We start from the raw sequence: 12363 nt of genomic DNA, 5'->3' as shown, positions 1-12363 counted from the left end.
GGTTGGCTGAGCACCACTTGTTCTCAAATAAGCTGGATTTGGACCACAGGGAAGATTGTAGCTAGCAAGTATGCTGGAACCTCCTTTGTTATCAGAATTTACCAGACCAATCACTCCACTTATAAAGACTATGGACCACCACATACTGTTATGATCTGGTGGCCTAGGAGCAGCATGAGACGTACTCTGGGAAGGTGGTACCTGTACTGACCGCGGACCCTGAACTTAACACCGCAACTAGAAGTAGCCGTGGGATGTTCCTGACACTCCCTAGACACCTCGTCACAGCCGGAGGACTAAATAGCCCTAGAGAAAGAAACAGAAAAACTATCTTGCCTCAGAGAAAATCCCCAAAGGATAGACAGCCCCCCACAAATATTGACAGTGAGAGGAGAGGGAATTAACATACACAGACTGAAATCCGGATTTAGCAAAGGAGGCCATTCTAGCTAGATAGAAAAGATAGGACAGAGTACTATGCGGTCAGTATTAAAATACTAGTAAATATCCACCACAGAAAATACAAAATCTCCACATCTAACTAAAGATATAGAGGGTATATCTGCATCTCCAGAGATACCAGCTTGGATGAGCAAGTCCTTATACAGACCAAGCTGGACTAGACAAAACATAGAAATGCACTGAACAATAAGGCCCACAGCATGTGGACTGCAAAAACAAAGCCAGAACTTATCTTTGTAGAAATGAACTGCAAAGCAGGAGAGACCAGGCAGAGATGTGAATCCTCCAAGAACAATGGACAACTGGCACTGACTAAAGGGTCAAACAAAACTAAATAGCCCAGTGAAATGCATTAAGTGGACCCACCTGATGAAATGCTGTGATTGAAGACAGCAGCGCTACCACTTATAACCACCGGAGGGAGCCCAAGAGCAGAATTCACAACAACCTACATAATCAAGAGTAATCTTTCAGTCTGTCAATCCTTTCCATGTCAGGACCTGCTGAAGTTTCCTGTGTTGAGTCAAATTAAGCCAAAGGCTCCATTCCTGGTCTTACTTTTACGTCAATTCATTGGAGTTTCAGCTTTTCAACCATACTCCCCATGAAGACATATACTATGATTTCGTAGTGGACTTCATCTACCACTTTTATTCTTAACTAATGAAAACCTTTTCGGCAACTGCTTTTGCATTGGTTCCTCTAATGGCACAAGACAGATACCCCCAAACATCCCACTTAATCAGTATCTACCAACAAAGCAGAATCCCATTCCTTTATTCCTAGTGGCAGTATCCAGGCGATGCTGTTTGCTTTAAACATTCTGGTTCTTTCACAGGAAACACTTTGGGCATTCGTGACACTTAAGGTACCTTCACACGAAACGACTTTGTAACGATATCGCTAGCGATCCGTGACGTTGCAGCGTCCTCGCTAGCGATATCGTTTAGTTTGACACGCAGCAGCGATCAGGATCCTGCTGTGATGTCGCTGGTCGCTGAATAAAGTCCAGAACTTTATTTGGTCGTCCGATCGCCGTGTATCGTTGTGTTTGAAAGCAAAAGCAACGATACCAGCGATGTTTTACACTGGTAACCAGGGTAAACATCGGGTTACCAAGCGCAGGGCCGCGCTTAGTAACCCGATGTTTACCCTGGTTACCAGCGTAAAAGTAAAAAAAACAAACAGTACATACTCACCTGCGCGTCCCCCAGCGTCTGCTTCCTGACACTTACTGAGCGCCGGCCCTAAAGTGAAAGTGAAAGCACAGCGGTGACGTCACCGCTGTGCTGTTAGGGCCGGAGCTCAGTCAGTGTCAGGAAGCGGACGCTGGGGGACGCGCAGGTGAGCATGTACTGTTTGTTTTTTTTACTTTTACGCTGGTAACCAGGGTAAACATCGGGTTACTAAGCGCGGCCCTGCGCTTAGCAACCCGATGGTTACCCGGGGACCTCGGCATCGTTGGTCGCTGGAGAGCTGTCTGTGTGACAGCTCCCCAGCGATCAAACAGCGACGCTGCAGCGATCGGCATCGTTGTCGCTATCGCTGCAGCGTCGCTTCGTGTGAAGGTACCTTTAGTCAAGTGCATTGGAGAGGCAACTAGGAGCTTGTTAACTGCAGCAGCGTTAGTATATGCTATTGAAGCTAGATTTGTCATGGCTGCTGGCATCAGACTTGCCCTCCAATGGATCTTCATTAAAGGATATATAGTGAACTCCTTCCATTTACAGAGCCTCAAGAGTCCTGTATTATTATTTTTAATCACTACCTCACCTGGTGCGGAGAGAGCAAAAACACCCTCGACGGAAAAATAAAAAGGTACACTGAAACTCTCAGAATATGTTGATGCAAACCCTTTTTTTTTCAAAACAATATATATATATATTTTTTTTAAACTCGTTTATTAAACATAAAAGAAACCACAACAAGGTGTACATGATATTGTAACCGAGCTAATACACAAGTATAATTCCAGTCATCTTAATACACAACTTGTTACATAGCTTCGTTCACAGAAATGTTAGAACATTACAGTACACCCAAGGAACCTGCAATAAAACTTTGAACTTTAAAAAAAAAAAAAAAACCATCATCTTGCTGCCAAAAGGAAAACAGAAACCTAAATCCACTGTAACGAACATATATTTAAATACTGAAAAGAGGCGGTGACCAATGTAAATTCTGTCATTTAATGTAGGAAAGCTAGGCTATCCATCACGTGACGACATGGTGAGGTACGATGAGTTCCATATATCCCAGATCTTATCAAATTTTCCCATACAACCCCTATTCTGGTATAGTGTGCGTTCAAAAGGTATTACTGAGTTCACCAGATCAACCCATGCTCTGAGTGACGGGTTATTGTTCCCCATCCATCTTAAAGCTATTATTTTCCTCGCTAAAAAAATTGTTTCTCTCAGAAAAATTTGTACATGGTGCCCCCATATCTCTTCATCCAGTACTCCGAATAAACATGTTAATGGATCTAAAGGGACAGAAATATGCACAAGGGAGGATAGTAAGGATATCACCTCACTCCAAAAGGATTGAATGATTGGACAGCCCCAGATCATGTGTAGAAAATCCGCCTCCTCTGTATGGCACCTCAAACATTCCGAAGAGCCACTCCTACCCATTTTAAATAGCCGCGACGGGGTTAGATAAGCTTGATGTATTATATATAGCTGGATCATTCTATTGTTAGCCGAGGGGGATACCTTGGATGGGGACTCTAGAATTATCTCCCAGTCCTCATCCTGAAGATCTGGAATTAAAAGTTTCCATTTCCCTTTAACCGGCAATACCTCAGAATCCGCACCCACAGACAACAGATGTGTGTATAGCGTGGATATGAGACCTCGGGGCCCCTGTGATTTGAGGATCCCTATTAACGGAAGGGATGATATTATTGACATAGAGCCCATTCTGCATATATATGATTGTAACGCTGATCTCAGTTGCAAATAACGAAAGAATTGGGGTCTTGGAATATCACATTTAACTCGTAGCTGTTCAAAAGACATCAACACACCCTGTTCATATAAATTATTAATGGAAGCAATCCCGCGCGAGATCCAAAATTGGGTGGATGGGTGATCTAACAGCTCCCGGAGACACTCATTATTCCATAATGGCATTTCGGCTATAATATTTTCAAAGTGAACGACTTTTTTCCCCTGACGCCAGACCGATCTTGCTAGGCGAAGGAGTGGTAACAATTTAGGGGTATTAGGTTTGTCTATTTCCAAAAAACCCAGTAAACACTCCGTTTTTGCAGCATGGGCCAGATGACTTTCCGAATTTGGAAGATGACCCCCAGGCATCCACGCACTCAGAGCTCTTAGTTGTCCGGCTAAGTAATACAGAAAAAAATTAGGTAACGCTACACCCCCCATCTGTTTGGATCTATGCAGAGTAGATAGCTTAAGTTTAGGTCTAGATTTTCCCCAAACAAAAGATGATATTAAGGAATTTAGGTTTGAAAAAAAGGATCTGGGGACAGGAACTGCACTGTGCTGAAGGGAATAGTTGAGCTTCGGAAGTAGTATCATCTTAATCAGATTTATACGGCCAGAGACAGACAATGGCAATTTCTCCCACACCGTGAATTTATATTTAACTAGATCTAAAAATGGCAGAACATTAAGTTGTAAATCAAGTTTGCTACATCTAGGTATATTTATTCCTAAATATTTAAAGTGGGACACTACTGGTAATGGTGATAGCTCCTCAAGGTGATCAGCCGGAGAATGGGAGAGGGACATCAAGGAGGACTTATCCCAATTTATATATAATCCGGAGTACCCACTAAATTTATTTATGATGGAAATCACCTGTGGCAGTGTCTCTTCTACATCATTCATAAATACTACCATGTCATCTGCATAAAGGCCAACAGTCTCCACACGGTTAGCTATCTCAATACCTTTAATAGACGGGGTAGATCTCATACGTATCGCTAGTGCTTCGATAGCAAGGGCAAAAAGGGCCGGCGAAAGGGGGCAACCCTGCCGGGTCCCTCTCATTAGGGGGAAAGCATCTGACTGGGAATTATTGATTATTATCTGGGCTTTAGGTTTCATATATATTGCATTAATCCATTTTTGAAATTTGGGGCCGAAACTATATTTCTGCAGACATGCATTTAAAAAGGACCATTCAAGGGAATCAAACGCCTTGGTCGCGTCCAGCGAGGCCAAAGCCCATCTGTTTTCCAATTTTAATGAGCTACATTGTGTTACCGACTGGACCCTCCTAATATTAATAGATGTATTTTTACCAGGCATAAATCCGGTCTGGTCTGGGTGTATTATATCTAATATTACTGTATTCAATCTAGTGGCTAGTATTTTAGTAAAAATGTTATAGTCAACGTTTACCAGTGATATAGGGCGGTGTGATCCACATTCCAGGGGGTCCTTACCTTCCTTTTTTAAAACTATAATATTTGCATCATAAAAAGAATCTGGCAAAGAACCTCCTCCCTTCCAAATTCCCTGGAACACCTTCAAAAGACTTGGTGCCAAGAGATCTCGATATTGTCTATATAATTCTATGGGAAACCCGTCGGGGCCTGGTGCCTTTCCAGAGGCCATGTCCGCTATTGCAGTATTAATTTCCTCCAAGGTAAAATCTGCGTCTAAAAAAGCTTGTTGTGCAGAGCTCAACACAGGAAATTCAATATCTGACAAGTAACCCAGACAGTCCGACGTATTGAGGTCCCCTTGAGAGCGGTATAGCTTTTTATAATATTCCTGAAAGCATTGAAGTATGTCACTCGTGGAGGTCACTATTATACCATCTGATTTCCGGATTTTGAGTATACTATTTGATGTATTGTGTTGTCGTACCATGAAGGCTAATAGTTTACTTGATTGATTCCCCAGTTCAAAGTAAGTTTGTCGAGTGAAAAAAAGTTTACGTTTGGATTTAGTATCAACATATTGTGCATGCAATCTGTGGGATAACAACCACTCCGCCCTGTTCACACTGGTCTGGTTAGCGATATGGGCCCTTTCTGAGTCCCTCAGTCGCTTTTCCATCTCATCATCTTCACGAGAGGTTTTCCGTTTAATGTAGGAGATTGTAGACGTCAGGCAACCTCTCATGAATGCTTTAAGAGCGTCCCAAAATATATTTATATTTTGTGGCTCTGGATCGGATGTTATGAAACAGTCTAGTTGGTCTAGAATTCTATCATTGGGACCAATCAGTTTTAACCAGAATGGATTTAGTTTCCAAACCCTCTCCTGCCTCCTCCGACCAAAGTTAAGTTTAAGGATTACTGGGCTGTGGTCTGAAATACCTCTATTCCCATGTTGTACCTCCTCCACCCAAATTGCCAGATTGCTGGAGCCAAAGATATAATCCAGGCGAGATAAAGTGCGCCGGACCGACGAATGACAGGTGTACTCTTTTTTTATCTGGGTATCGTACCCTCCATAAATCCAACCATCCACTGCCCTCCATGAATGTAGATAAACGAGATCGGCCGAGAGTCACCCCTGGAGCCCCGTCTTCAAGTCTGAGTCTGTCAAGGCCCTCATCCATAACCAGATTAAAATCGCCCATGCACACAATATATGCATCTGGGTAGTTTAAAGTAAAACCCAGTGCCTTTTTTATGTTGGACATATTAGCAGGGGGGGGATTATATATACAAATAATAACATATTCTTTCAAATCAATCCATGCATGTACAAAGATAAAACGCCCTTCAGTGTCCCTCCGTATCTCTCCGACTTCCCATCTAATATCTTTATGAATTAACAACGAGACCCCTCTAGAGTAGCTCATATGAAATGTGTGAACAGACCACTGTACCCACGGTTTCTGGACATAACGGGCCAAATCCCTTGTCAAGTGTGTTTCAACCAGAGTTACCACATGTGGGTGATAGCGTTTTATCTGGGAAAATACTTTTACTCTTTTTCGAGGTGATCCCAGGCCTCTCACATTCCAGGTCAACCATGTAAGATTAGATGCCATGCTCTCTTAACCGCATATTTATAAACATTGTTACGCCAAACATATTCCTGATATACAGTGGAGAAACACATCATCTTGGCAGCAATTTTTTGTAGAACAAGTTTGAACAAAACTATAAAATAAAAACAGTGTAAAAAAAACCAAACAGTGTAGTAGTGGAATCCCGTACTCCTATAGACAAGAAAAAACGGGGATATCCTCACTGAAATCAGCGTCCGATATTGTTGATAAGTTCGACGCCTTCCTAGGAAGCTCCATTTTGTGATTAATAGCACAAATATTTTAGAATTATTTTGCATTGGCCGCACCGTGGGTTCGCAGCCATTCAACCGCCTCTTCTGGGTCAGTAAAAAACATAGAGGTACCCTCATAGACCACTCGCAATCTAGCAGGGTATATCATGGAATATATGACATTGCGATCTCTGAGTTGTTTCTTTATATCCATAAAACGTGCCCTTTGTTTCTGAAGCTCCACCGAAAAATCCGGGAAGATTGAAATGGTAGCATTGTGAAATTTAATAGGGCTTTTCTGCCTTGCCAGACGCAGGATAGCGTCTCTATCTTTACCGTTGAGAAGGCGCGCCAAGAGAGGCCTCGGGGGGGCTCCGGGGGGAAGAGGTCTCGTGGGAACCCTGTGGGCTCTCTCCACGGAGAAAGTTGAGGAGAATTCACCCCCCAAGGAGGGCTTTAGGCAGTCTTCCAAAAATTCTTCAGGGTGCTGGCCCTCAGAACGTTCTGGTAGACCAATAATCCGGATGTTATTTCATCGTAGTCTATTTTCCAGATCATCTGCTTTTTGTTTCCAAGCATTTATGGAGCCAGCCACCTTTGTCAATTTGGCCTCCATGGGGGGAATAACATCTTCCATCTGAGAAACTCTTGTTTCCACCTCCGTAATGCGACCTCCCATACTTTGCATATCATGTCTCAGACGGCCCACCTCAGTTTGCACATCCTCTATGTTTTCTGTAAGAGCAGATCTGGTCAAGGAGATAGCTTACATTAATTGTTCAGAGGCTCGTTTAAGAGTTAATTCTTCCTGTACCCCCTCCTCATTACTATCTGATGGACGGCCCTTACGTGGCGCTAGTGAGGAACTGTTCCTAAGGTTCCGACCACCATCAGGGCATATTTTTTCAATTTGTCGGCGGTTGCCGAACCCTTTGAATGCTGCATGACTCTCTGAGGTGGAAGGCAATATGGTGGCTGTGAGGGGTCACGAGATAGGCGGGATGCCCCTAATCACAGTGGATCAGGTTATATGCAGCAGTGTCTAATCAGTTGAAATAAGTAAACTCGGTGCACCAGGGGGGAGGAGAAGGGTCGCAGCTCCACGGAGACAGCAGCAAGGAGGGGGGCCAAGCCCTCCAAATCTTTAGCGTCGACAGAGGGAGATGTCTTCAGTCTGGGGGGAAGACCGGGTCCAATATTTCAGGGCACACACCGATAATCCCCACTATATAGTTAATGAATGTCAGTAAAGGTCACCTCTCCTGAAGCGCTGCCCGGATAATGCTTAGTGCAGCAACTCTTCCTGTCTGAGTGCGCACCTGCAGAATGTCTGCCGCCTCTCTCCAGTACCGCCGATCCACTCCTCCTATCTCCGGTGCCGTCGGCTTATGCTGCAGAGCCGCCCAGGTACGCAGGAGTCCCAGAGATGCTGTTAAAAGCTGCGCCGCTCTGAGATCTCCTGGGCGCGCGCCCACAAAGATGGCCGCCGCCTCGTGTGTCCCGCTGCACTCACAAACTCCCTCGGGTCCCAAGCCATCCTCCAGCCTCGGAATGCCGCCGCTCACCTCCCGGTGCCTCAGAAGAACCGTAGGTGGTGATTATTCCACTTTTAAGGGGGTTAATGTGCCCGGATAATAACAGGATATCAGGAGCTCCAGCCAAGTGCGTCTGCTCGCTCCAGCTACATAGCCACGCCCCCCTCAAAACAATATTTTTAGTGTGCAAAAGTAGAAAAAAAAAAAGAGAGTATATAAACTGCTATCTCTGTAATCAATTTGACACAGAGAATGACGTTATCTATGACTTTTGCTCAACTACTAGGTGTAAGATATATAAATAAAAACTATTTGTGAATTGCTACTCTTTGTTCAATTTGTATCCCAAAAAATGATCTAAAAAGGTTTTGTACCCCAAAATGGCCTGATCATGTATTATATTGTAGCAGCTGATGTGAAGCAACCATTCAGGAGCATGCCAACATATGTACATAAGCAAATGCAGAAAAGTAACAAACACTAATCTTGATGTAGAAATGAACACATTTTTGTCATCCATATTGCAGATTTGTGATGAAAACTAATGTTTTTATTGTGTATTAGGTGTCCAAATGACTTGCCTTTTTTTTTTTTTAAATCCACCGCTTCCTTTCAGTAAAGAAAAAAAAAAAAAAAGAACCACACCTTGTAGCCCTACCTAATGTCACTAATACATTGAGGAGTCACTCAGTTTGAATCCCCCACTTTCACCAACGTGATGTTCCACTTCCCTTGGGGATATGCAACCTCAGCTTGGCACAGTTTTACACAGACACCACCTGTCCACATGGGCACAAGAAGGCATGGGGATTGAGATAGGGTGACCCACACAGAAGCTGGCATGGTACAAAACTCGCTCACAAACCTGACCCCTTTCACTAGCACCAGTAAAACAGAGTCCTGCCATCGTGGTAGAACTGCCACCAGTTCCTTGTTAGATATAAGCCCGGTCTACGAACTAGATTATACCGGGCCAGAAATCATTCCCGGTAGCATGTGACATTAATCCGAGAACACGGAAATGTGGATTCATGGATCGAGGTAAAAGAGCAGCCTGACATTAAGTTGGGCATTTAATTGCCTTTAAGAGCACACTAGACAAAACACTATATACACAATGGATATACATATACAATGGTCAGATATGCAAATACAGGTGATAGTACAAAAAGTATAAGCAGATGAAACATAAGTCACTTATCGGCTTGATGTTTGGCTTTCATGCTGGACCACATGAGAGGTGTGGTTTGCCAGCTGTTTCTGGTTTCTTCTAACACAATGCACATCATGACCGCCCCTTAGAAGTAAACAAAGGGCCAGACAGCCTCACATGAGCACTTAACCCCTTGGTTGGTCATCTATTTCTTGCCTCTGGGATGGTCCTAGCTCTGGTAGCTGAAACTCCAAAACCTCTGATGGATCATAACTTTTCAACGAAAGGTCATAGGGTGGCAGTTTTGGAGCCATTGGATCCAGCCGATCTGTTGTAGCTGGACCACCTGCTAAGCCAGATGCCCTGTCTCAGCTTCACACAGATATGATACAGTCTATTGAAATGAAATTACATCCCCCCCATATAGTTCACATGCAGATTACAGTCTAGCCCCACACTTGCGTAAAAAGCCATGATTTATTTGTCAATGACCATACTGCTCCTCTCATGTGCTGAACGGTATGTAACTAACAGCACTGGCTTATAGGCCCCGTTATGAGTCTACACTAGATGTTTCAATAAATATAAAATGTTTCCTAGTTCACAAAATATTGGTGACTTGCACCAATGAGACTATGTAGTAGTTGGCTATCCACAATCTAACAGTTCATGCTTTTGTTACCACTACTGTAATTACCTGATAAATTAATTTTAATACAAATTGTTTATACATTTTTATATAGAAAAAAATATAAAATGTATAAATATTATAATTTTTAATGTACTGTTATTTAAAAATAATTTTAATTTTATTCTTGGCAGATGACTGTACCAGAAGCACTGAGTCACCTTTGATATTTTCAGATTTTAAAGTTGATGACCATGGTATCACACAAAATATATATGAAGAACACGACATTATTTCAGTCATACCTCCAGCTCTTCACAGCAGAAATCTGTTATCTGATCCCCTTCAACATATCCAATCTTCGGATTCAATAAAGACTGTTGAGCAAAATAAAAATAACAGAAGCGATGGCGAACAAAGGGCTGACACACTAGAGCAGCTATTTTCTTGTTCGGAATGTGGAGAATGTTTTAAAAAGAAATCAGATTTTTTTCAACATCAGAGAATGCACACAGGGAAAAAATCATTGTCATGTTTTGAATGTAAGAAATGTTTTAGACTGAAATCAGATCTTGTTAGACACATAAGATGTCACACAGGGGAGAAGCCATTTTCATGTTCAGAATGTGGGAAATGTTTTAGTCGGAAAACAAATCTTGCTACACATCAGAAAATTCACACAGGTGAGAAACCATTTTCATGTTCACAGTGTGGGAAGTGTTTTACACTGAAGTCACAACTTGTTTCACATCAGACATTTCACACAGGGGAAAAGCCATTGTCATGTTTTCAATGTAAGAAATGTTTTACTATGAAATCAGATCTTGTTAGACATCTAAGATGTCACACAGGGGAGAGGCCATTTTCATGTTCAGAATGTGGGAAATGTTTTAGTCGGAAAGCAAATCTTGCTAGACACCTGAAAAGTCACACAGGGGAAAAGCCATTTTCATGTTCAGAATGTAGGAAATGTTTTGATCGGAAAACAAATCTTATTAGACATCAGAGAATTCACACAGGGGAGAAACCATTTTCATGCTCAGAATGTGGGAAATGTTTTACAGTGAAATCACATCTCATTGCACATTGGCTATTTCATACAGGGGAGAAGCCATTTTCATGTGCAGAATGTGGGAAATGTTTTAATCGGAAAGAAAATCTTGCTTCACATCAGAGAACTCACACAGGGGAGAAGCCATTTTTATGTTCAGAATGTGGGAAATGTTTTACAGAGAAATCACAACTTGCTAAACATCAGAAAACTCACAGAATGGAAAATACATTTTCTTTGTTTTAATAATTTTGTTTAAAAATTGTACAAACAATAATACAATAGTTACAGAGAAGGGAACACAATTTAGAGTACTAACTGATTAGAAAATGTATGCACTTACCAATAGAATCCAGTAAGATGCCTATTTATGATTAATGTGTATAACTCTGTTGGGCTTTATATGCTGCTAGACAAGAACGTTTATGTTTACATTTATTAAATTGTCAAGTCAACTCTAAACCTACGGTTGTGCCTTCTATTTGTGAAATAACTTTTCCACTGCATACATTATAACTTCATCTTAAAGAGAGTTTGTGGACCTTCCCACCTACTTATTTTCATCTGTTTCCCGCTTCTTTGACTCTACATATTAGAGCTGTCAATCAAAGAAGAGGATGGGTGGCTAGAGATGGTGGGAAGGTGTACTTATATGTTTGTCAACGCCAAGGGTACACCGAGCACCTGGACCGTGTACATGATTAGGACAGTTGCTAAGTCAACCATACAATGCCCAGAATTTCTTATTAACAGTGTATCCTATTAATTGAATTACACCGACTGATAATGATTGTTGTCCTTATCACATACTGAATCATCTAAAAAAAAACGTAAACTGCATGCAATAATCCACATGCCATATCTGGTATGTCACTCTCCACAAGGATAACAGTTACCTCTTAGACCACAATAATTCAGTCCTACACTTGTTTAAAGCCAAGATTTGTACATGACCCTACTGCTTCTCAACTTCACCCTGAGCTAGAGGGCATTTAGCTGTTATAGAAGGTATGAGACGGACACCTCCAAATAAGACTGACTTCCAGGTCCTATTATGATTTTCCATGGAACATTTCACTAGAAAACATTTGCAACTAAAAAATGAAGAAGTGAAAAATTAAAAGAGCATAAACTGGTGACCTAAAGTCATAATCTCAGTTTGCTTTGAAGCCTACGGCTGGCATCTCTGTCTTAGTCCGTTGGTAATTGAATTTGACTACAAATTCTATAGAAATGTTATAAAATATGCGGAGGGTGAAATAAATATTGAACATGTCCCCAATTTTCAAAGTAAATTAATTTAAAGGCACTAT

General features: G+C 41.9%; 1 protein-coding gene across 3 annotated transcripts in view; it reads left to right on the top strand.

Moving 5' to 3' along the window:
• The window catches only part of LOC143767373 (uncharacterized), a 46730-nt gene extending 35221 nt beyond the window's left edge, over window positions 1-11509 (top strand). For 2 of the 3 annotated variants that reach the window (XM_077255663.1, XM_077255662.1), the window contains exon 7: window positions 10194-11509. In XM_077255663.1, the coding sequence (XP_077111778.1) occupies window positions 10194-11296 (1103 nt within the window). In that variant the 3' untranslated portion in view covers window positions 11297-11509. The remainder of the gene's footprint in view (window positions 1-10193) is intronic. The other variant, XM_077255664.1, reaches the window with a different exon arrangement.
• The last annotated feature ends 854 nt before the right edge of the window (window positions 11510-12363 follow it).

Source organism: Ranitomeya variabilis, chromosome 4 (assembly GCF_051348905.1).
Source record: "Ranitomeya variabilis isolate aRanVar5 chromosome 4, aRanVar5.hap1, whole genome shotgun sequence".
NCBI lineage: Eukaryota > Metazoa > Chordata > Amphibia > Anura > Dendrobatidae > Ranitomeya > Ranitomeya variabilis.
This window is presented reverse-complemented; position numbering and strand designations above follow the sequence as displayed.